Source organism: Cervus elaphus, chromosome 7, assembly GCF_910594005.1.
Source record: "Cervus elaphus chromosome 7, mCerEla1.1, whole genome shotgun sequence".
Lineage (NCBI taxonomy): Eukaryota > Metazoa > Chordata > Mammalia > Artiodactyla > Cervidae > Cervus > Cervus elaphus.
In genome coordinates this window covers 13,198,929-13,225,691 of record NC_057821.1, presented here as the reverse complement: position 1 = coordinate 13,225,691, position 26,763 = coordinate 13,198,929, and the positions used below count along the sequence as shown (strand labels likewise).

The 26,763-nt window shown below is 43.7% G+C and overlaps 1 protein-coding gene across 2 annotated transcripts in view; it reads right to left on the bottom strand.

The window, feature by feature from the left end:
* ZFAND3 (zinc finger AN1-type containing 3) overlaps nucleotides 1-26,763 on the bottom strand; it is a 311,174-nt gene that overhangs the window by 19,659 nt on the left and 264,752 nt on the right. For both annotated transcript variants that reach the window (XM_043907357.1, XM_043907358.1), the window contains one exon: nucleotides 8,749-8,916. In XM_043907357.1, the coding sequence (XP_043763292.1) occupies nucleotides 8,749-8,916 (168 nt within the window). The remainder of the gene's footprint in view (nucleotides 1-8,748; nucleotides 8,917-26,763) is intronic.

The window sequence follows — 26,763 nt, the reverse complement described above, 5'->3', positions numbered from 1 at the left end:
ACCTGCAATGTGGCAGACCTGGGTTTGATCCCTGGGTTGGGAAGATCTCCTGAAGAGGGGAACAGCTACCCACTCCAGTATTCTGGCCTGGCAAATTCTATGGACTGTATATAGTTCATGGGGTCGCCAAGAGTTGGACACAACTGAGACACTTTCAGAACTAATAAGTGAACTCAGTAAGGCTGCAAGATAAAAGATCATATACACAAGCTGCTGCATTTCTAAGTGGCAGCAAAGAACAATCTAAAAATAAAAATATCTATTTACAACAGCATCAACAAACTAAAATACTTCATGGGTTAGAACACTGTTAAAAGGCAACTCTCTAAACCTTTCCAAATGGGCAAGATACCTGAAGTATAAACAGACTCTTCAGAAAAGAAGGTATATATGAGCAGCCAAAAGGCATCTGTAAAGGGTGCTTAACACCATGTCATTAGAGAAATGAAAATTAACATGCAAGAGGGAGATGGTGCCACACAACCATTAGAGCAGCCAAAGTTACAAAGAATGACAAGCTTAAATGTTGGCAAATCATGGAGAACTGGAACCTTAACACACTGCTGATGGGATTTTCTTTTAAAATGTCAATGATCTTTCAACCTGGCAATTCCACCTTCAAGTATTTGCCCAAGAAACCAAAACATACGCCCACAGAAAGGCTTCTGAGTGAATACTGACATCAGCTCTACTCATAATATCCCCAAAGTGGCAACAACCCAAATGTATGTCAAACGGTAAATGGATAAACAAATATGGTATTATTGATACAATGAAATAATACTCATCAAAAAGGAATGAACTACTGATATGTAACAATATGGATGAATCTCAAAAACAGCATACTACATGGACATACAAGACTGGATATATACACTGCAAGAATCCACAGATGCTAAAATTCTAAAAAGGCAAAATTATACCAAAAGAGGCAGACCAGTGGTTAACTGCGACTGGGGTAGGTGTAGGGGTTGACTGAAAATGGGGCACATGGGAACTTTTGGGGGTAATGGAAGTATTCTCAATTCTGAACTTGGTGAGGGCTGTAAAACTTAGTTACTTAAACTCCCTGAACTTTAAAACAGGTGAATTTTAGGATACATAAATTATATGCCAAAAAATCTATAAAACACACACACATACACACACACCTTGCTGGGCAAAGAACTAACTGAACTGATTTACTCTTAAGAATTTAAAAAATTTATTTAGTTTTGCATAAAGCCATTTTTCCCTCTCCATAAAGAAATATTATAAACAGGGTAATTTTATCCAATAGTATTACAAAATTACTATTGTGTTGCTACTGCTAAGACTGAACTATAGAAATAGTTGCAAATTTGCTAACCAGATGGAAAATATTCACTTCATGGGACGACGGTCCGCTGGTACGCCTGTCAGTAAGGTATGAGTGGGGAACTGACACAGCCTTCAATAGATGTTAGCTGCACATTTTGTATTTTAGAAGCTTGGTCTTTGATGCTCCTTTGCTGGGGAGGGGCGCTCTTCCTGTTTCCACTCTCTCTCGTCTTATTAAAGGACATATGGTGCGCTGGATCTCTGGGACGCAGTCAACTAATGGGCTAAATATATGGAGCTGGTGTTCAGTCAAGGTTTGATTTGTTTTGCTCTAACACCTCAACTTGCAATTTACAAGAGCAGCAGAGGGACTAATCTGTTTGGTTTTAGACCAGAACTCTTATACATTAAAGATTAAATGGGGAATATGGACGAGCACACTCTTGTTTAAGTAAAAGTATAGTGAGAGTGAAAGGAAGAGAGTAGCAAAGGGAGAAAATTTTATTAGAATTTGCCTCAAAATGTTCAGTTCCTCTTTGCTCTCGTAGCTACCATAAGCTCCCATCAAAGCTTTTTGTTGTCGTCACTGCTGTTTCTGCTTTGGGGAGGGTGGGCGGGCACCTCCTTCCCTTGAGCCGTAAGGTAACACACACCCAGCTGCTGCCCCAGAACTGCTGGCACAACTCCAGCCTTTCACCGCCAGACTGCGGACAAAAAACAGGAGCCCCTACAGGGCAGGGATCTTGGTCACCGCACGCTCTGTGTGACACACGGCAGAGTGTGCACTCGGCACTGGGCGGGAGTAATAACAGCACCTAACCAGCCCAACCAACACGTACCCAGGTTCCCTGGGTACCAGGGCTCTCTGACAGACCCCATCTAGAACTCCTTACATAGAACAAGGCCTCTTATAAGAACACACTGCCTTAGAGTCTTTGAGACACAGGACAGGATACCAAACATCCTGACAAAGGCCTAAGTGTGGGCTTATTTGTGGTGGTTTATGATGCTGGTGACGCGGGTCACCTACAGGCTTCACAATCAATCACTACAGCTTCTCTTCCCATCCCAGACCCGAGGATACCACCATCCGTTCAGCATGCAGTCAGTCCCCTCCAGTGGATGGGGATGGCTGTGATGCATGCACATTCCTTTTCACTGTGTGCATTAGTTCACGTCTTCCCTAGATCATTCCTCTAAAAGAACTCAATAGCCCCCTGGGCTTTCCTGTGTGCTTAATTGAAAAAAAAAAAAAAAATAGACACTGTTGCCCACATTCAAAACCACAGATTTTCACTGCAAACCGATGTCCACACTCTCCAGACTGGAATCCGGAATCTCTTCCCTCTCTTTTGAGCAGTCTCTCCTCACTCAACCCCAAGGCTCCATCAGGCTGCACAGAGGTCACCTGCAGACCACCACCCAGCCTGGTTCATGCACCCCTCTTTCTGCACCTCTGAGTCCCACCCTTCCTCTTATGCCCCTACTGTGGAATCCTGTCCAGACTCTGCCAGTTGGAATTAACCTCTCCCTCCCCAGATCCCTGTAACATATGGTGTGCACCATGATTAAAACTCATGGCAGGCTGCCCTGGCTGCCAGTTATTTCATGCATGTGACTGCCTTCCACTCGGGACCAGCAAATTTCTACTTTAAATGCATATTTAAATCACCTTGAGGATCTTTGGAAAACTAGCTGATTCCAGGACAGGGCAAAGGTTAAGTACAAGATCACCCAGAACACACCAAGCTGTGCCAGAGAGTAGGAAAATACTTTTCAAAAAATGGAGGCATGTCACAAAAATATGGAATTCAGCTCGAAGGAACTGCCACTGGCCAAATCTGAGACAATTTGAGCAACAAAATAATTAAGTACAGCAGTGAGTTATAAACCACTGAAAAAATTTAAAAGCCCATGAGTTCATATCAACAAGAGATAAAACAAATAGGGGAGGAGAATGCAAATGCTGAATGCAGAGGACTGGAGTCAGAAGAGCATCCTTGCACAACCATCACAGTAAAGATCGGTTCAGGCAAGAAGCATCAATAGATGCTAAATCCAGGAGACAGACATTTTTGATGAGGATTAGGGCATTTATATAGTCAAAGGGTTTCCCACAGATGCCTAACTAGTTAGAATGGCAAAACCACCACTATTTTTAGAGACATTAGGCAACACCTAGACAGGGTGAATGAGTCAACATTAACGTATCAATAATGAGAGGCAGATAAATATCCGTGCCTCCCAATGTAGGGGCTTTGCTGGCGGCTCAGGTGGTAAAGAATCTGCCTGCAATGCAGGAGACCCGGGTTCAGTCCCTGGGTCAGGATGATCCCCTGGAGGAGGACACAGCTACCCACTCCAGTACTCTTGCCTGGAGAATTCCATGGACAGAGGAGTCTGGCAAGCTACAGTCTATGGGTTGCAAAGAGTCAGACACGACTGAGTGACTATCACATCTCTCAGTGTAGAACCCTGAGGGGAATATATCATCATCTACCTAGTATTCTAGCGAGGAATACATAATCTGAATCTAATTGTGAAGAAACATCAGATGAACCCCAAATGAGGAGTGCTCTATTAAGAAAAAAAAAAAAAGAAAAAAAATGAGGGGGTGGGATGGGTAAGGAGAAGGGGGTAGAAAAATGTAGTCTTTAAAAATGCCAGTGATCACTAAAAACAAAGGCAATGAACACTCCAACCTAAGAGTCTTCAAGAGACAAGACAACTAAATGCAATACTTGGCCAGCGACTGGATTCCACACTAGAGGGCAGAAAATGATGTTACAAAGCACATTACAGGGTCAACTGGCAAAGCTGGAGTACGGACAACAGATCTGATGGAAGCATCAGTGTCAATCTGCTAAAGCTGGTAACTGTGCTATGGTTACATAAACAACTATCCTGAGGGAACACTCGCTGAAGTTTATAGGGATAAAGGGCCACAGTGTTTTCAACTTGCTCTCGAAGAGTCTAGGAAAGAGCTTTTAACTTTCAAAAAGTTAAAAAACAATACCCAGATACTCTTTCTGATTTGATGGTTTAGTGTGAGGCCCAGAGGCTTCCCAGACTGAGAAGGGCCCAGAGTAGGGTTCCCACAGCGTCACCTGGGGGCCTGTCAGCTGAGTCAGACGCGCCGGCCCAGCGGACTGTGCGATTCTGATGTCCACTCAAGTCTGAAATCACTGACCTAAACTATGAGCTCCTACACTCTGTGTTCTAGCTTCTATAGTCATCACAAAACCTAGTGAAATGTTTTATGCAAAATCATACCTCAATAAATACTTGCTGAATTTAGCCTGACAGTGAATGAAAAGACAGAAATGACCACTGAGGCACTTGAAGTCGATAAACTAAAGGTTCCAGCTAAAGCATTACTCTTTGAGTTTCTAAAGTGAAAATAAAATTTATTTTGAAAGCAGTAAAGGAAGTCAGATTACTCAAGAGGTTAGTAAAAGCACTGCTGTCCCAAAAGGGGGGATATCAGCTCACAGTTTAAGTCACTGTCAATTGAAAATAAGCAATAACTTACGCAAGCTCTTAGACTGCTATGTAAAAACTAATTCTGTGGTTTTGGGAGGCAATGCACAACGATTTAAACACCATGCGGTGTGCATCATGCAAGATCTGCTTCGAAACCACAGCAGTCACGTGGCTGTGATGAGGCCCAGATCTGAAGAGGATGGCCAGGTTTCAGAAGAACCCTCTCTAGGTGGCAATGGGAGACACAAGGTCCCTGTAACAACAACGGGCTGATCAATCTGCCTACTGAGGTGAAAATGAAACAAATAAATCCATGTTTATGCAGTTGTTTTCCATCTTGAGAAATTAAGGTGCTGAAAAGACACTGGGATGCAGGGTATCATTCCGGCGGCACCACATGCCTTTTTTAATTGGCACCCAGAAAGATTTCACAGGAAGAGGGTGTTACTTTGGTATTGTTGACTTAAAGGTTATCTCGTCACAGCGAGGCAGAGGAGAATTCATCTTCAAAATTCACCTCTTCGTTGAAAGACCATGGAGTGTCTTGGCAATTAACAATTCCTATCACCTCTAGCTGTTCCCTATGTGAGAAGGCTCAGAACTCGCCTTACAAATTGCTCTTTTGAAGATCAAAGGGGAGCTGAATGTGTCTGTGTGCTCTCGATGAGACTGCGATTTAATGGAATTTTTGGAGGAGGCTTGCTGGCAGTGTTTGGATGACAGCCCCAGGCGGAGGATTCCGGGGAGCTTGGCCACTCTTCCCTTCGGAGCGTCCTCCCTGCCTTTAATTGGCACCTCATTAGAAATTAATGAAAATGACATCCTCTGTTCTTCCTGCTCTAGGCACCGAATGCTACAAAAAGGCCTATCACAATTCATAACACATTCAATTTATATAGCAATGGCTCTTAAGCATTATTTATGAGATGTGAATTTCTTGTCAGCAGTTAATAACCTGTACAGGGTGGAAGGGGAATGGAGAAAAAGATTGTGAATATATATATATATATAAAGGCTTTCTGCAGTGGAGAGGTGTTCTGTTTGAGTTTCAAGTACCTTCCCGAGTCTTCACTTTCAGGAGTAAATTACTCTGTTTCCCCTCCTCTAAAACCTTCCTGGGCAGTTCAATGTCTCTCCTGCACTCTGTGCAGCCTCAAGGAAGTAACTACACAACTCAGCTTTTCCTGAGAGATCCAAGCAGACAGGAGGAGGAACACAAGCTTCTTGTCAGGGACAGTCCTAGAGGCATGTGTTCCCACCGCTGTCCTTCGTCTTTTCAAGCGTGGCAGTTGACTCAGTCATCTTTCTGGGCACTTAAGTGTGATACTCTCTATGGGTCCAACTGAACGCCTAGCTCTCTCTAGGAAGGCTGCATCTGAAGGGACTGCAGAAAGCTCAGGGCTTTTGTCTCCAGCAGAAAAATCGAATCTCTGTAAGTAGACCCTCAAAACCGGGCGCAAGCCAAGGGACACGTGTTATATCACCTGAAAAGAATGCACGTCTGGCAAACGAATCGGCACTTACTTAGGAGCCAGCCTCCTGCTGAGAGATAGAGAGCGTGGTAGGGGAATCTGCGCTTACCAGGCTGGCCAGCTGGCTTCACTCTAGGGACACATGAAGCCATCCAATGTGCACTTCTAGATACTTTCAGCTGGGTGCTTAAGGCCTTGGGAAATGAGGTGGTTTGCATCAAAGCTCAAGGACAAAGTGGGAGACTTCGCAACAATACCTCTGGGTCTCTCAGAGCTAATCTGTGAATTCTCACTGCTTAACCTGAGGAGGAGAGGAGGTATCAGCCACTGCAAGAGGCAAGATGGCTCACGGGATGGACCGACTACTTGATCCACTAGGGCAAATCCCGTGTAATACCCAGGATTCAGTTACTTTCGAGAAGGAAAGAAGAATGTAAGGTACAGGAAAATCCCGTGATTCTAATTTAGGAATCCCCAAAGGCCTGTGTTACAAAAGCAACAGCAAACGGTCAGGGGAGCCTCACAACACTGGTAACAGACTGAACTGCTGAAGCCTGCAACGGGCCATGTAAGACCAGGGCAAGAACGTGCAGAGAACACAAGACCAGACAGAGCCCTGTGGGCAAAGCTGGCTGGCCAGCAGATCCCAGAGTGTCCTCGGCCAGCCACAGCATCCCTCCACCACCTCATCACGAATTTTACGTTACCTGGCAGGGCTGATCAAGACAGAACCTAAGAGTAAGGTTCTGGGCTCACCTGGACTGCACCACATTGAGGGAAAACAGGCAAGGCTTGAAAGTTCTGCCAACAGCCTCCACCCATGTCTCATCCCACCTCTCTCCCCACGCTCTCACACAAGCACTGAAGAGGGTAAATAAATGTCAGGCCAAAACGTCACACCTCTGGTGACGCCAGACTCCACATGCCAGTCCCCATTCTGCAGCTGAGCACGTTTCTGATATTGCCGAGTAACACACACCAAAGTATGCAACAGATTTCTAGTCATGACAGGAGAGGAGTTCCCACTTTGTCTCCATGAGGCGTTGGATCGCCCTCCTGTCCTCCTCAATTCCAACAGGGTAGGTAATTGAGGGACAAGGAGCAGCCACGACCATCTCCTCAGAAGACGAAGGGCTCTGAGTGACTGACCGTCTGACTGCCAGGAGAGCCACCGAGTCCTGAGAGCCAGCATCAGTGCTTACGTTAGGGGAAGCACGCTGACTGAAACCGCCCACCCTGGCCAGGCACCATAGTAACCATCTGCATGAGTTGTTTTATGACAGGAGAGCCTGATAAGGAATACAGAACTAATAAGCCACCACCAGCCGGAAGAGTTCGGGAAAGGTCGAGAGGAGACCCTGCCTGTCTGTCCACTTCCCAGAATCCCTCTCGCTAGCATCCATCTTGGCTGAGTGATGCGTGCGCCACCAGGAAAGACTCTGAATTAGAATGCTTGGCCAAAGACTACCCGGAGAACTAATCCCATCACCATAAAACCCAAGACTGCGAGCCATGTGGCAGAGCAGTTCTCCTGGGTTCCCTTACCTACTGCTCTCCACCCGGGTGCCGTTTCCAATAAAATCTCTTGCTTTGTCAGCACATGTGTCTCCTCGGACAATTCATTTCCGAGTGTTAGACAAGAGCCCAGTTTCGGGCCCTGGAAGGGGTCCCCTTCCTGCAACACTTATAGGAGATCTACAGCCACCTGAGGCACAGCAGTGCCTTTAGAGTGAGCTTTAGTGCTCAGGAGTGAGCTTTAGAAAGGATACAGGGTTCTCAGAGGCCAGAGCCAGCGTGCCTGATGAGAGCTCTGTCCCAAACCACAATTTCACAATACGGAAACACCGCAGTCAGCCTAAACAATACAGCTACAAAATTCGTGATGCATGTGGTCAGAGGGAGAGGAAGCGTTGTTCTAAGTTTCGCTCCACTGTAGGGCAGGCATAAAGTTTTTAACAAGGACGCCCCTTTGCAGCAACTCCAGGAGTTGGTATTACAGTGAATAACACCAAAGGAAAGGTTACTTTAAAGCTATTTCAAGGGGTTAACTGGCAATGAATTATGGTTCAAGGAAAATAATTTTCTAGTCAAACTTTAATTTAAAAGGGATATGGGGGAGAAATCTTCCATTTATTATACATAGCAAAAAGCTCATTCAAAATTAATATATGAATTTTATGGTACATATCGCAGAGTCTCACTGGTTTGGTTAACTTCCAAATAAGTCATCAATGAGAAGGAACCACGGGAATACGCAGTGGGGAGAAACTGAGGGCAGTGACAATGCAATGCCAATGAACTATGCTAAGAGTGGTCGCGGAGGTTTTAGCCTTTTTTGTTATGTGTAAGGAAATGAGGGGTGTTTAGAAATAAGACTCCTCTACTCCCGATTTCCTGAGCTCCAAACCTACAGCCTGCAGGGAGGTACCCAGGAGCAGAAGCCAGGAGCTCAGCCTCTCAGAAGTTAACGCCCCCACCCACCCTGGACGCTTACCGCAGCGGCACGATCCCAGCTCCTGCTGCACCAGCTCCAGTTTGGTTTGGCACTGGAAGCACCGACGTCGACTTTTCTGTTTAGACCGGCTGGTCTCCTCGGATCGTTCCGTGTTCTCCAGTAGTCGTGGCCGTTTCACTGGCGAAGCCTCATTCTCAGACTGTGAATCTGCACAAAACAACACATTTGGGCGTCAGGGTTAGTGCCTGGCCTGGCGAGCCAGAGCGGACTAATCTCCTGCCAGGCACGCTTCAGACCAGGCTACTGCCCTTGTCCAGGCACGGGACGTGAGTGAGCCAGAGCCAGTCCTGACTGGCCCGGTCTAGGAGGCACAAACTGACAAGCGCGCACCTTCAGAGCTGACCTCTCACGAGCCAGGCCTGAGCGAGGAGCGGGGGGTGGCTCAGCAAACATCAGTTCTATGTCATTTTTTAAAACAGCCATGCCGACGAGGAGACCATTCGAGCTGGAAACAGGACCCCTCTCTCCGTACCCCTCATTGGGTCCTCACTGTTCACTGCTTGTACTGGTTATCTATTCTGGGATCTTTGTCCTCGAGTAAACTACAATTCACCAGAGAAGGGACTACGTCTACTATTTTTTTTATATCACCATACTTAGCACAATTCTGTACCTAAAATCAGTCTTTCATGGCTGATCCATAATCTTTTCTAGTAAAAATACATTTCTATTCCTATGCACAACTAAATGCACAAGAATCAGGCTCTAATACTGAAGACTATTCCAGTTTACTCAGAGTGGAGAAGTGTTCTTGTATGCTCTCAAGCAAGCTGTTCCATGGCCTCCTTCATGGGATGGGCAGAGACAGCGCCTGGTATTACAACCCCAGAGCTGGAGTCAAATTAGTGGGGTGGAAGATGGTGGAGGTCGTGGGGGCTGGTGGTATAGGGTGCAACAACTGTTTTGTATAACCTTAAAAAGTAAAATGAAATGAAGTTTGAAGTTCATGTCACAGGCAGGCTATAAATAACTTGCCTTCAAAACAAAAAAAGAGCCAGCTCGTGGGGCTCTGTGCTTCTGGAATTACTGTCATGGCATATTGACAATGCACCTCTTGCCAAGGTTCCAACGTGATCCGTGCTGAACGGCCTCTGGAAGAGAGTCTCCTAAACAATCTTCTTCAAAACAAACTCAGATCCCTCACCTTCTTACCCCACCACCACCACCACCACACTGGTCCAGGCCATCACCATCTCTGCCGGCCTAGCGGAGTAGCTTCTTAACCTGTCTCCCTGCACTTTCCCTTGTCCCTATAGTCTGTTATCCATCAGGCAGCCAAGCGACCCTGCTAAAAATCAAGTTACAATCACTTTATTTTCCTGCTCAAAATCCTAACAGTTCCCTTTTTTGGAGGAAAATTTCAGATACTTCCTTCAACCCTCAGAAAGGCCCTGCATGGTGGGCCCTCCTCTGACCCTGTCCCCTGCTGCTCGTGCCCTCTGCTCCATCCACACTGGCCTGCTGACTGTCTCCTACCCCAGGGCCTTTGCACCTTCTGTTCCCTTTGACTGGAATGCTCTTTGCCCAGATCCACAGGGGATCTCACCTCTTATGTCTCTTAAGCAATATTTTCAATGAGGTCTTCTTCCCGGAAAACCTTATACAGACCACTCCTGACCCCTTTTCCTGCCTTTTGTTCCTCCACAACACTATCTTTTCACTTTATCCTCCAGGAAAACATAAGCTCCTGGAGGGCAGCAAGTTTCACCTGCTTTGTTCACTAATACGCCCTCTTTGCCTAAACTCATTGTTTCTTACATGAATAAAGCTCCTTAGGCAGTCCTGATTTTCTATATACTATGGCTCTAGTAAGAACCAGTAGGCTGTTAGCTGCACTTCTTTTTTCTTTTGGCCGAACCATGAAGCATGCAGGATCTCAGCTCCCCAACCAGGGACTGAATCCGTGGCCCCTGCAGTGGAAGCACACTCGAGTCTCACCCACCGGATCTGCAGGGAACCCTGGCGGTGTCTCAGTGAAGGCTGCCTGGACCCCGCTCCCAGCCCCGCTGTGTGGAGTGGGTGCTGGTTCCTCATCGTCGCCACCCCACCGCACTGCGCACTGACTTTCAGAAGGCACGCACCATTCACAGCAATTGTAAACTTCATTTTTCATCTCATTTAGTTCTTGCAGTCCTACATGACATTTTCCCCCAATACAAACCAACTAAACAAGGCCTTTGATGAAAACAATTGAAAGCAAGTTCAGTCTATTTCCCGGCTCTGCTGAGTAAAGCTGTCCAAACCCAGACGGTGTGAGGAGTGAGGCAGCCAGACACGCCAGACCCCTCCTCTTCCCCTAGAAAAGCAACAAGCAACAATCTAAATGTAAATCATTACAAAGCAGCCAGCTAAAAGAAATATACCAGGAAGGGGCCACACTGCTCTCCAGGGGTCCTTTTAAAAACAAACAAACAAACCAAGGCACTATTTGTATTAATAACCCTATTTAGACTTTTTTCCATTGGGTGACAAAAACAGAAAATTCTAGAGTAAAAACCGAAACAGAAAAATGGAGTTTGTTCTGAGAGAAGGTCCTACATTTGGAGCATCTATGTAAGAAATTATCCCCCAACTCTGGGGGGGGATATCCCCCTCCGCGGGGGTGGGCGGTGAGGAGAGAGATTAGGGTCCACACAAGAAGGGGAAGTGGCTGCAGCCTTTGCGTTATTAAGCTGCTAAAATCCAGAGGGCCATGACAGGATGCCAGCACACCTTTAAGAAGGAAGGGCCACTCGGATCTTCTTTCATTTGCACTGCGACCTGATACAACTGAGCTTGTGTCTGGAAGTGCAATGTTCATTCAAAGCTGTTTCCCAAGTGAATCTGTTCCAAACTGTCCAATGTGCTGCTACCTATATAGCACCCATTTCCATTTCTAAAGCAAGCCTCTGCTACAAGAAGACAATTTACTTTCAGTATGTCAACGCCACCGATGGCTAACCATTTGCAAACAAGCAAGAGAGTGATATGTGAAGACAATATTTTTTAATATATGATTTCTAAGATTGAGAAACAGAATTCATATTTATATAATCATAATCACTCATCACCAAACAACCTAGTTGATGGAACCCCCAAAATTAGGAGGCCTGTCCAAGCCTGATTTCTTTTCTTCTAATTCCCCATCTTGTCTGACCAATGAGCATCTAATAAAAAAAACAAAAACCTTTAAGGAGTAAGTCTGCATAGTCTCAGCCTGAAATTTTCCTTTACCCACTCCACTTTACGTATGAAGACCACAGCGTCATTTGTTCTGGAAGGCAGGATGCCTGGGATGTTCCTGAAATAGGTCCGGAGGGAGGTCTTCAATGCCGCCAACAGCCTCTGGCGGCACTGCAGTGTCCTAAAGGAACAGCACTCAGCCCTAGTCAGTCCTCTGAGAATCAACGTCTCAGCATCGGCGCAAGTCCAAGACCAAAGGCGTCCATGTAGAGAAACCCTGAGTCATGAGAAGCAGTCCTCAGCAAGTCTAAACTAAGATGAAAGGTTTACCAGAATGTGTCATTTTTCAGAATCAAGGAATCGCTCCTAGACATTAAGAGATTCACAACCTTAGTGTTCTGGAATACGCCCACTTACCCTGCACTCGGTCAATGGTCTATTAAGTGGAGTGGAATCCTTGTGCCCTCTGATGCCCCCTACCCAAGGAGGGAGGGGGGAAAAAACCCCCAGACTGTTCACCACCCTCCACAAGCTGCCATCCAGGAAGGTGACTGTTATATATAACTTCCTGAAGAAGCAAACCATTCCTTGGCATTTCCTCACAAGTCAACTTAGTGTTTTAATTAGAAGCTGATGAAATAAATAGCAGTCTACAGGATCATCATCATGTCTGCATAAGAAATTTATATCTCCTCTGCTAATTACTTAATGAAACCTGTGCCATGGGGGGAGATGCCCAAATAAGAGAAACAGATGTCCAGGACAGGGATTCTAATTACATAATAATGAACTAAATAATTCAACGATTCAATTATAAATTTCATGCCAATTTAAAAAGGACCATCAGAAAGAAAAGATCCAATTATGGTGAACACTAAAGGAACCCTCGTCTACTGTCTGTATCTGAATAAATTAAATTTTGATTATTTACTTCTTGCTCAGAAACATCGCACTTGTTACCCTGAAGCACTCCTCAACTATGATGGAAAATACGTACCAGTCCCTTTGCATAATCTGAATGTGGGCAGTAAGGGTTAAATGCAGAGAGAAAGGTGAACAGAAATAACTCTCATATGCAGCTTTAACTGTCAGAAGAAACTCGTCCTTGCAAGGAGCATGCTCATTAGCAGCAGGAGGAGTGTGGCGGCTAGAAACTGTTCCCACCCCAGGAGTTAGGAGTGATTTCTAATTAAGGTCCTTCATAAAGGGCCAACAAAGCACATTTTCCCCAGTATGCTTTTCCTCGAGAACAGAATCTAGTCTGTGTGTACCCGCACAAGAGCTGCCCACACACCCATGCCAGGCGCACAGTTCTTGACATTCAGCAGACCCCCTCTTCTTATGTCTACATTTATTGCCTGAGGAAGATACCACATCAGATCTTTTAGTCAAAGGAAAGTCCGATCAAGAATCACAGTGTGATTAAATTAGAAAGGAAAATCTTAAGAAAAGTATTTTACTTTTCCGTTTCCTAAAGGTAATCGTTGCTTTGTGACAGAGAAACAAGTACCATGATTTTTAAAACATATAATCCTCTGAAGAGAAGTCTTCTAATTGTACTTTCCCAGCCCACAGAGAAAAGTGGTGGAAGGACTTTCAATTTAGGAACACAGTTTAACTGGAAAACTTGACTGGAGACAACAAACAGACCTCCTTCTTTTAAAATTCTGTTTCGTCTCTGACAGAAATTCACATTTGTTCCTTACTGTCACTGTTCTTGTCTTTATTACTCATGTTCTCTCCTGAAGATTTCCAAATAAATTGTGTCAGGCCTGTCAAGAGTTGAATCCCAGTCTCTGAATCTCCCGTCGCTGTGAGCTGGCAGCCCGCACACAACCAACAGGGCTAACCTTGATCATGTCCCTCTGACACCTCGGGGCAGGCTGGGTGGGGCGGGAGGCTCCTGACCGTCTGCACAAGCCAGCTTTCAGAGTTGAGAAGAGGAGAGTGGGTACAGCAAAGTGGCCACAAAGAAAAGGAAGCATCTTCTGTTTGCTTCACCCACACCTTCCCTTACTTATAAGAGAGAGAGATGAATCTGTTTAATCTCAGGCTCTGTGACAGCTTTTGAGGTGCTCAATCAGTTTTTTTAGAACCTATCACAGTCTCTTGACAGATTGACATTTATGATCCCAACAGCCTGTGCAAACATCAGTAAGAGCAATAATTAATGAACCCTCACACATCACTGCCATCTCTCCTTCGACCATTTAAAAAGAAGGCTTAAGCTGCTAAAACCTCTGTCCATGAAAAACACCACATTCTCACTGGAAAAACGGATAAAAGACACTTCATAAAAACCTGTCTGAAAGGCACGCTCTCTGTTTCTTCTCATGCTGGCTTTCCGGGTGCGCAGGGATTGGCTTCCTCCTCTCCCAGCTTCTTGACTCTGAGTGTCATGAAAGGCTTCAGGAGAGAAAACTCCCTCACTACCCATTAAAATTCTGTTTCCATTTTATCCGACTGGAATTGCCCCCTCCTTTCTTAACCTCCTCATGGTCCTAGAACTATTTTGGAAGATCACATGTGTTAAAAAGCTGTTACACAGACAAAGAAGTTCAACTCTTTGGAAGAGGTCGATTATTAAAATTTTGTGGAGAATGCCTCCATTTTCATTTCGAATATAATACAAAGCTGAATTCAGCTTGATATACTCCTAGGATGCCACGTCTTATACCACAAGCATTTTAAAAGTGTTCTCAAATTGCCAGACAGTGCTACTGTGAACCATGAATCCCTCTCCTTCTATCACCAGCCCCATTCTTCCAGGTTATTCTCTCAAGATAACACTTGCTCCTTATCGTGAGGGTGGTGGTCTCCTCCATCACAGCCTCAAGACTGAAAGCAGACCTCCAACTCAACCCCAAGAAGCATGCAGTCAGCTTTCACCTTTTTATTTTGAACATTTTCAAAAATATAGAAAAGTTCAAAGAATAGTACAATGAACACCTGTATACACTCCATTCAGGTTCAACAAATAATTTGTCACATTGCTTTCTCTCTCTCCTCCATATACTCACGCAATACCCATCTGAAAATAACCTGCAAACTTCAAAATACCTCACATATACACATTTAATAATAAGGGCATTTCCTTACATGACCAAAATATCATACCTAAGAAAATTAAGCATAATGCCCCAGTGTCACCTAACATTTGGTCCATATCTGAATTGACTCCATTGTTTTCAATGTTTATCTTCATTGCTTCAAAGGCATGTCCAATCAAGTTGCAGGCGTTACATTTGGATCTAGGTCTCTTTTAGTCTAGAAAAGAATGCCCCTCAAACTGGTTGCTTGTTCATTTATTCAAATAACATGGACTTCTGGACAGTCCTGGTTGGTTTTCCCGTGGAATATACCATCATCCTGGATTGACTGATTGTTTCTCAATTTCATCTATCTCCCTATTTTTAATGGCGTCATTTACTGGTAAGGAAGGAGATTATTTTTTTAACTGAACACTTCCTCTGTTTCATATTCGATACCAGAAATGAAAACTTCTGGCAAGCCCCTGACAAACCCACATGGCTGGAGGGCTGCACCAGTCCGGGCAGGTGAGGAAGGGCAGGCACTGTGTTAGCCCAGCTCCCACTGCGCCTGGGCCGTCGGAGGAGGGGGTGTTCTTCTCAAACTGGCCCTGTTGCACACCTGCCATACAGGGCATCAGGCTATAGTTCACCCGTGCCTTAGCAAGGAATGGTGTGCTTAGGTGAGCGTTGGGAGATGAGTTAGCTGTCGGTGTCTTAGCCCGTGATTTCTTAAAGTCTGATGGCACTGCCTATGACTAAAGTTGGTCCCAGAAGGCCACAAGTCACCTCTCCCATTATCTCCTTCCCAATAGCTTCCTGATGGTTTTTGATTGCCCTGCCTCTCCTGATGGACTCTGCTGCTGCTAAGTCACTTCAGTCGTGTCCGACTCTGTGCGACCCCACAGACGGCAGCCCACCAGGCTCCCCCGTCCCTGGGATTCTCCAGGCAAGAACACTGGAGTGGGTCGCCATTTCCTTCTCCAATGCATGAAAGTGAAAAGTGAAAGTGAAGTCGCTCAGTCGTGTCCGACTCTTAGCGACCCCATGGACCGCAGCCCACCAGGCTCCTCTGTCCGTCCATGGGGTTTTCCAGGCAAGAGTACTGGAGTGGGGTGCCACTGCCTTCTCCACCTGATGGACTCTACACTGTTGCTAATTGTTCCTAAGACATCTCTTCATTGCTGATCATTCAACTCTCTAAACCAAAGGAAAACTTTCACCAGGATAAAAAACAAAGCAAAAGCCCAGGAAGGTTCACTTGTAATAATAATCATAATCTCATTAAGTAAAATAACATTCTCCATTTATCTAATTTATGTGGTCCTCCAAAAGCCCAGACAACAGCCAGTATTTTATTAATTATTTATCAAGTGCCTATTGTGTGCTAGGCACTGGGCTGCAAATTAGAACCACACATGGCAATGATCTCTCCCTTCAAGGAAGCCACATTCCAGGAAAGACACAAGTAAGCTTACAGGACATTAATGTACGAACAGACTACGGACATGAAACGTGGACGTGATAAATTCTGTTGAGGGGGGTGATTAAGAAGCGGAAGAGGGAAAAATCAAGAAGCTACCTCTTGAACCTACGAACTGTATAACATATATGTAGAAGGGCGATTTGCAGCTCTCACCCTCACATTTTTTGTTAGCCCTGCTTTTCAAAATATCATTTGTACAAACCTTGTTGCTCATCTAACTTGTACCTCTTCTCTTTACCAAAAACCCTTTCAATCAGTAGACCCTTTCACAGTCTGAGGAGCAAAAGTACGTGGAGAACACCTGACTGATGTGTTTTCAGGGAAATAAAGCTGTTGTGTCAATATAGCTTCCTCCTCTCCTTGACTCCAACTGGTTTCACATGGGGGATGGGGGACGGGGTTCATGACATCTCAATAGGAATAGTCACCCTTTGCAGCTGTAACTGGCCTAGTAAGAACGTTCCTTGTTTTAGTTTCTCCATCAGCAAGACCTGTCCTGCCTGCTCAACTAAACCATATTACTTTTCCCCATAGATTTTTCAGTTACTCATTGTAAAAGACAAATTACCCTCAATAGATAATCTTTCCTTTTTATAACCTGCTTGGGTATTTTAGAGTTCAACAACATTACAATGCATTGATTTTTTAAAATATTACATTTATAGCATCAGCAGAGTATAGGATAAGGTAGCATTATGAAGGTAAGACAAACAGAGAGAGAAAGCAAGAATAAGAAACCCAAGAGAAATGTGGACTTCTCATAGGCCTCACGCCTTCCTCTTCTGTGACCACAAGCCATGCTCTACGACCACAAGGTTTCTAAGACTTTTCAGGGCTACGACTAGTCTTGAACCTCTGTTCTACTATCTTTTCCAGTATTTCCAGAAAACTAAGATCAGCCACTGTTTATTTTCATTTATCCAAAGAAAAGGAAATTTGAGAGAATCCATAAAGTATCTACATACCCAGATTTTTATCTTCATATATCTGGGTCTAAGGCAGGTAATATTATTTTCATTTAGTTTTCTATTCATTCTTCAAATATAAGTCACCAGTAGGGAGAAGTGACTTTAGTCACACATACTGCCCAGCTGCTCAAAACAGTTGTGTGAAAAATTTAGGTTTCCTGTAACTACAGAATAAGTAGATTTATTCCCTGTTTTTTAGTCTTCCTACTGATGACTTATATTTGAAGAAGCCAGGTAGGAAATGACAGGCTATACATCTTCAAATAATGTTGCACCCTCATATCTTGGTCTCCAAAGCTGATGACTTGCCTGAGGGTTAATGTGATTTGACCCCAGGTCTTCTGCCAGGAAGACTGAAAACAGGTGTCCTTTATGGAAAAACACTTGAGTACAGGGTAGGGTGAGGACATGGGTAAAGAAGAATGAGATATTAATTCAATTTTCCAGCTTTTTGTTAAAAACATACAGACAAAAAGTCAAATATTCCCATGCAAATCATCTTACCCCCTCTAAAGCTTACAACTGTTTCCCTGCCTTGACTTATAATGCAAGCCACTAGGGGCAGAGGCAGAATCGGCTGAATTTAGTACTCCACTGGTACTAACAAAACAACAATAGTGGGGAAAAAATCTCTATTAACAGAGGTCAAATTCCTAACGACAGCGATCTTGCAATGAGAGGCTGTCATCCTGTGGGTGCTCTGCTCCAGGTTTAACGTACGGGGAAAATGTTTGAACCCGTTATATTTTGCTATTTAAAAAAAACAGCTTGAATGCATAACTAAGTAGATGCTAAAATTAAATAGCTGATTTGTTTTTAAACTATTTTTGTTTCTAATTTAGCATCAACTTAATTCAGTTCCTCTACCTATCACTTAGTTTCTTCCACCCAAGATTTAGTCTTTTGACTCATTACTCCTGGGGTAAATCCTTAAACTTTAAATAAACACATCTGTGCCTCATTTTAACTCTTTCCAATGTGAGGCTAAATGAACCTAAAGTTAGAACCTGACACGATGATAAAGAGTGCCCAGAGAAAGCCACACCCTGGCGCCTCCCTCCGCCCACTGAGCACACTCAGCATTCATCACTCAGGGTTCTATCAGTGCTATGCAGGTCCTACCAACTGTGCAGGAGGCTGGAGAAAGCTGCCTTAAGAGAAAGGCGTATGAAGGAAAGAGAACCCCCACTCGTAAAATGAGCTGCTGGAAAATCAGAGGCAAGAAACTCTACACAGAATTATTATGAAGATTATCTTTAGTTCGTATTTGAAATACGAGAGGAACAAGTATCTAGCACTTTAACCCCCCCCTCAACCAACTTTGCTCGATACTTCTCATTTAAAGAATTATTTTATTACTTATCAAGAAGATGTTCACACTATGAACAATCATACTAAAGAAATTATATTTTATCAATGTTAACTTTCCAATTTTGAAAGTTGTACTGTGGCTATATAAGACAATATCTTGACTTTAAGAACTACACACTGAAGTTTTAGCATAACAAAGGTTAACTACTGAAATGGTTATGGACGTAGATGTAACACACACACACAGGGGAAGAGTACAGAAGAGAACAGAGAACAAAGTCACTGCGGTGAAATGTTAATATCTGGGTGATCTGAGGCAGGGAGGTTCCTGAGAACTGCCTTCTTGTAAATTTTCTGTAAGTCTGAATCTATGTTTATTAAAAAAAAAAAAGCAAAGACAACTTATCCCAGAGTAGCCATACCTGGAGATGACTGGCTGGAGTGTCTACTGAATTCCTTCTCAGAAATGTTGATACTGCTTAGGTCTGATGGCAAAGTGCATGACCAAATAGTTGTAGTAGGTGATCAAAAGGTCAAAGCTTACCCTTCTCCAGGTTTGTACATACTTATTTCTCTGTAAGTACACTCTAATGATTAGTCACAGACTTGTACATGTCATTCTTTTAGTCTATAGTTCCTCCAATCCCAATAAGGACCCAATTTTAATTGCCATCAATTACTGCAATGGCTGTTCCAGGAAGGATGATGACCCAAGACCTTAAGATGTGATTTTAATCTTTTAGAAATGGATTTACCAACAGGATGCCAAAGAAAAAAGGTAAATCTGAACCCTGGTGTTAGAGGTGCTATCAGTTAATGCCAAGCTGGAAAAGAGATTCTGCTGCAGCTAACACCTCCCGTTCAGATTAGTACTACACAAACCCCCTCCCCCAGCCCAATTTTCTTTTAAAAGTCACCTTCCATATTTGAGCATATAATTCAAGCCATGACATAATATCATCTTTGGAGAAGAGTTGTTCAATTTTCTCTAGAAACAATGAAACAATGCCCAACATAATTTTTTTTTTCTTCAGGCAAATTTTGGCCTATTTTCAATGTAAAAATCTTAAGGATTGTCTCATGTATTCTTCCTTTATCCCTTGCTAAAGTAACAGAAAAATCAACAATGTGAGTGAAGGGCCCTGTTTCCCTGCTTATATATGTATACATTTTTTATGTTTTGAAAGAGTAGTTAGATGTGGGAAATGCATAGCTTGTAACTAATTCCCCTGTCCACTGAGTTAATAGAGATGTGGTTTATTTAAAATTCTGAGTTGTGGTCCTGCTATCTGGGAATGGTTTCTGAAACTCTGTGGGTGGATGCTGGTAATGAAACAGAGAATTCAGAACGGCAGGGAGCATAAGGCCAAACAAGCTTTTACGGCAGTGTGTGTATGCACTAAAAATAATTATACACGTGTAGTGGGAGGCTGGTTAACTGAGCCCACAGAGGCATTTGGCTATTCAAATAACTAATCACAATATGAAGTCCCTCATGACAAGAATGCTTCCAAGGTTAAACTGTCTGATTTTAATCATAAAGTAGTAAATTTATTGGCTCAAGTTCTCTCATGTTGGTTGGGATGCAACAGCTAGTCTTTTTTATCAAAATTTTATAACCATGAGAAAAGTATCAACCCTCTGTGGCTCCTAAACAGTGATTTGCCTCAGAAAGAAGTTCTCAATTATAAAAATTCAGAAAAGAGCTCAGAAAATAAGAGTACTTATTGTTTCTTGTGGAAAGCAAACCTGTCAAATTTCTGTAAGAATTACTTTACACTAATACATACAGTAAATTTTACTTTTAACACAAAGCCTAGAAACAAAAGAAAACAGAAAAAAGTTTGATTTCCCCATTCTGATGCCCAATTTCTTAAGGAAAGGGTTTTCTTGGTGTCCTGTCACTCACAGCCCTCAGACTTAGTGAAACAAGGCTGCTAACTGCCCCTGACTCCGCCGACCTTCACTTGTCCCTTTCCAGGTCTGCACTCTCCAGTCAGACTGGGCTCGGATTGTCACTTCCAGTTTCTTAGTCCGCCTCTTTGTCCAACAGACGTTGTGAGTTATGTGAGTTCTTTCTCACTTTCCTCTACACTGCCTCAAACTCCTCTTTACCCTTTCATCGGACCGTCAGGTACCTCTGTCCACATCTCTTTTACCTATCGAGCATTTACCAGGCACTACACACTTCAGATTATTTCACTTCCCTCATAACAACTCCACGGCTGGGTCTGTTACTTTACAGGAGAGAAAATCAAGGCTCACAGAGAGGCCCAATCATTCTTCCAGTTCTATGGTTGGTAACGGGGGGCACTCAAATGTGAACCCAGGAAGCCTGCCCACTTTCTCAACCTCCAACACATCTACCTCCCTTCTCTTTAGGATTAGGGGTTTTACCTTGGGTACAATCCTATCCCCTTGATTTCCAAAGAGCCACAATGTTCTACTGAGGCTACCCTTTCCTTCCGTTCTTCCACCAATAGTTAAATCAAAAAGCATAATCCTCAGCTTGTCCCAGTAATTTTAGTTTAAGAGGATTAAACACATTTTCCTCTGATCCCTCCCCCCAGATCCAATTGAAATAAAAACACAAAGATGACAAGAATGAACCCACTGTAATAAATAGAACTGTGTGTGTTTTAACATAATCAGCAAGAGATTTTAAACAGACTTCTAGACGTCGATGGGGTGGGAGCAGATGAAGGCTGAAACCTCGTCACTGCAGAGGTGGTAGCCACTGTGTGCACAGGAGTCTAAGAGAAGCAAACTGCGAGGCAGCGCAGAAGGCGGGGTGCATGGAAGGTGTGCTGGTAACACTGCCGCGCTGACTCGGGGAACAGGCCAGGCCAGGTCACCTGGCGACAGGCTGGACAGCGCTAATCGAGGGAAACGGAACAGCCTGTCCGGGCAAAGCTGTCTCCACGGTTCCTCACAACCCAGTCCTCCTCCTCCATGAGTCTCTCGTCTCCTCACAACAAATCCTGCCCATTAACACCTCACCCCCACTCCATTCCACAGAGCCCCAGTAAAAATGCCCATGCAAGAGAGAGGCATGGCAGAAACCTTTCCCACTCATCTAGGCCTTTTATCTTAAAAAGCTGACAGAAAACTAGGCTTCGTCATGCAAATGAGGAGAACCTGAAGCATGAAGTAAAAGACAAAGAGAGACAGGAAAACTGGCATCAAGGTGATCACAGAACTCACAAGCAGAAGAGCACAATTATACACTAATTGTGCTAAGCACTAATTATACACTCTATACTACGGTGTCCCCAAAGAGATGGGAACACTGGGCTGGGGAATATCAGATGCTCCAGGAGGGACGACGTCAGTCTTTAGATCTTAGGGTCTAGCAAGTATCCAGCATCTTGAACTGGAGAAGGAAAAGGATGACACTAGATACTACAAATTCCAGAACACCAAGGATGAAAAGATGATCCTAAAGAGTTCCAGAGGTTGAAAAATCCTACATATACTACTTAGTATCAGTATCATCTGACTTCTCAGCAATAACATGAAATGCTAGAAGTCAAGGGAGCAATAATTCTCATCCAAGAATTCTACACCTAGTCAAACTTCCCATCAAGATGGAGGCAAAAAGAGACATTTTCAGATATGCAAGAATTCCAACACTCTCTTAGGAACTTACTTGGGGGGTTGTATTCCAAAAACAAGGGAAGAAAAGAAAGAACAGTAAAGGGAAACTGAGGCTTAAAGGACAGCTAGTCTAGCTGAGGCAGGAAGACAGTGGGCTCCAGAAGGGAGGTTTCAGGTGAAAGGTATAAATACAGGTTGCAAAAAGAGAAAGGAAAGTATAAGCACCAAGAAGAAAAACTATATCTAAAAAATTACAATCCAAATATAAAGCAAACTAAAATGTAGCATGACTTTTGAGCAACTGATGAAATACAACAAACACCACCACCACCACCTGATTTGGCTTGGATGTAAGATCAATCTTCTTAAAGGCCCAGGCACTGTGACATTAGACTCACAGAAAACACAAATCTATTCCTAGCACATAACCTGGTCTCCTAGGAGGGAACAACATTTGCAGAGTCATAATAATGGAAATGTCACTTACTGGCTTTCAATTTTTAGAAACACGCTGTGGACACAACATGGAAGACCTGCTGTGGTTACAGGCTGAAAGTAAATAGTTAACAACTGTGACAATATAAAAAATACATGTGTAGCTGACAGGAGGTATGATAAGGAAGTACCTCTAATTAGAGGTACTAATACATCCTCATTAAGAGATGATGCTGAAAACTAATGGATCAAGAAAGAAAAGGATGAAAACAAAGAATACAAATTCCAAATGCTGGGATGAAGAATAGTTGAGCTAAATCTTTGTGTTTCATACTACCTGACACCTCAGAAAGCAGGGATATAAACATTTTCTTCTTTCTTCTACAGTTAATAAAAAAAAAAAAAAAAAGACTGAAAGTACTAAAATAGAAACTGTCAACAGAGAGATGCTGCTCTGCCCCTAGATTATCTTTCTCTTATAAATTATTCTGGTTATGATGTGTTACCATGTGTTACTTTCATAAAAATGAAAACATAATTAAAAATAAAAAAATAAATGAGAACCACTTAGGCTCTTTTCTTCTGGGTTAATTATAATAGCCAGAGACAGTCTCATTTTGGTGGTGGTGGTGTAGTCAGTAAATCATGTCTGCCTCTCTGTGACCCCATGGACTGTAGCCTGCCAGGCTCCTCTGTCCATGAGATTTCCCAGGCAAGAATACTAGAATGAGCTGCCACTTCCTCCTCCAGAGGATCTTCCTGAACCAGGTATTGAAACCCTTGTCTCTGATGTCTCCTGCACTGACATGTGGATTCTTTATCGCTGAGCCACCAGGAAAGCCCACTATAAATTTAAACTATTTAGGGGCAGTTTGGATTAGCTACTACTTGGAAATACTATTCTCCCCCTAAGTCCACAGTTCTCTCAGTTCTCTGCTGCTACTGATAGCTGTATTATTTATTCAGAAAATGATGACCTTCAAGGATGAACTCCCTAATTCATCTTGTCTCAGCTGTCTATATATTAAAGAAAACCTATTTATCTAGATCTCTTTTCTTATCTATAGGAGGGAACTAATGCTTCTGGGTTTCTGCCTCTAAAGAATACCGCTTGTGTTTCTTTTCTTGAAAGTTAAAGTCCTCAGTCGTGTCTGACTGCGACCCCATGAACTGCAGCCCACCAGGCTCCTCTGTCCATGGGATTCTCCAGGCAAAAATACCGGCTGCTGCTGCCAAGTCGCTTCAGTCATGTCCGACTCTGTGTGACCCCATAGATGGCAGCCCATCAGGCTTCCCCATCCCTGGGATTCTCCAGGCAAGAACACTGGAGTGGGTTGCCATTTCTTTCTCCAATGTGTGAAAGTGAAAAGTGAAAGTGAAGTCGCTCAGTCGTGTCCAACTCTTAGAGACCCCATGAACTGCAGCCCTCCAGGCTCCTCTGTCCATGGGATTTTCCAGGCAAGAATACTGGAGTGGGTTGCCACTGGCTTCTCCAGGGGATCTTCCCGACCCAGGGATCAAACTTGGATCTCACACATCACAGGCAGGTTCTTTACTGTCTGAGCTGCCCCTCCTCTAATATTTTCCATTTCTTTCTCTTCCTCATATACTTTTCCTTTGTATCTTAACAAGAGCAAACTGTTTCCATATCTTAACCACCCCTGCACCAAGAAATGCTCGATCCTGTGTCTCCCACCAAGCACCACTATTTTACTGGTTTTATTTTAATGGCTCAACTAGCTCCTTAACTGAACGACTTGTCTGCTGCTTTTATTTCCTTGTTATCAGAAGTCCCTTTAATGACCTGCCCACCGGGCTCTGGTTTCCTACCATAGGACACTAACTTCTTTCAGGTTTTCCAACCATCTGCTAGCCACAGGCAACAGCTTTTCTTGGTCCTCATACACCCTGGCCCCTCTTCTTGGGCAGCTTTCATGACGCTGCATCAAAGTTTCTCCCTTCTTTAGCTTTCCTAACTGACCGGCTCCTCTTCTCTTTCCCAGCTCCCTAAGTACAACCCTCAGCCCCCCTGTTCTTCTGGATACACTGCCTCACCCACTTGCATACCTTTCATCACTGCCTCAAGATCGATGAGTTCCACACTAGGTCTATATTTAATAACTTTCTACAAGGACTATCTACAATAACCTATATTTTAGCTTATCAAGAACTGAAAATAGTTACAACTAGTTTTTCTCTGCCACCGGTGACATTGTTCTTCCTTCAATTCCCTGAGTATATAACTCTGCATGCTTTCTTCAGCCAACTCTAATCAACCATTGCATCCTGTTTTTGTTATTTTAAAACATTTTTCTCAGCGTTATCTTTATTCCTCCATTCTGCTGGCCACTACCCACACACAGAGCACTCTGAATGAATGGTTCTTTGGTAAGTCAAATATTAATTTGCAAAAGAAAAAAAAAACTTATCCACACAACTCAGACATTTTGCATACTGAAGGAGACTCTGTAACATTGAGATGATCACATTATCAGGCTTCTTTAAAATAACTTAAGGCATCAAAGAACTCCATAGGAAAACTACAATTTCTCTAACAGCAGGAAGCCTCCTGACAGGTTAGTTTTGCAGGTACTGCATAAAGAGGTGTACTCACTTAAAGACACAAGTGGCAAACAACTGAACCCCAGAATGCTCATCAAGTCTTGGACCAAATGGTAAAGCCTTTTCAAAGCATTGCTCTGCGGCTCTGTGAAGATTTCTGCTATTTCAAAGGTCTAATCACTGTGGTCGAGTGAAGTTGAGTGATCCAACTTGAACAGTTATATCTCAATTTTCCCAAGTATTAGGTGCTTATCCGCTACTCAAAAGCATCGCCAGGTCGTATTTGCAGTTTTCTGTTCACTAGAAAACACAGTCCCCATTGCTAGACTTTCTCTCCACGTTCCAGTGGGCCTTTACTCACTCGTACTGACTCTGAGGCGCTAAATTCTAAGCATAAAAAAAACACATTTGTATTATATTTGTTCTTAATGATTAGCATAATTTATCCTCCCTGCACTCACTTTTAAAAATAAACATTACTTATATTTCTTGCTCTCTCAAGCTGGAATACGTTCTATTTATGTTTCTGCACTTAGTCTGTCTCTTTACGGTACAAGCTCCCAGGGGCAAGATGAATGCTTATCACTTCCTTTGCATGTTCCTACAGCATCTACTACAGGACTGTCACAGCAGTCCTTTAATAAAGTATTAGACTGGCTGATTGACTACAGGGTCTCTGCCTGTCCTATATCCCACGTAAGCAGCCACTTCTGAAGGTGTGATCTATAACCACGACAGCAGGTAATACAATAAGATCACGGCTTTAATCGGCCATGATTATGAAATATTTCTGAAACTCCTCACGATGGGGGTGCCTCAGAAGCAGTCACAGGTATGAGGAATAAGTGCCAGCCCACCTGCTGGCAGCAGAGGCAATGTGACTGCCTCTTCAGATAGATGAGCAAGCAGGAAAACGGATAACACAACTTGTCTGGGAAGCAAGCAGCACGATGAGGCAGTAAAAACCCATCAGCATACATCATCCTATCAGGGCCTGGTGTCATTCCCAGCCTCTATTAGCTCTCGCTGCATCAGCGCAAGTCCCAGACACTTTATCCTGTTTATAATTGCTGATGAGCAGTAATAAGGGCTCCATGCCTCAGCTCTGTCCGTTCCACTTCGGCACCCACCTATTAGGTAATAACTTTTATTTACAGCCTTGCTTGATGCGCTGTTCTATTAGTATAGCCAGGAACTGAGGAGGGCAAAAAAAAAAAAAAAAGTCTCCTTAATGGGCAGCATCAGTGCGAGGCTCAGATGATTTATAGTGCAGCTTTGCGGTGGTTCTCGCCCACTCCTGGGAAGACGCCTCAGGAAAGCTGCGTTCCCAACACGCTGTCCTCTAGCAGGCACACATGTGCTATGGAGCAGAATCTCCTCGCCCGAAAGTCCAGTTTCAGAGCAGGAGAGGGGTGTTAAATTCCCCTGGTATCCTTTACAAATA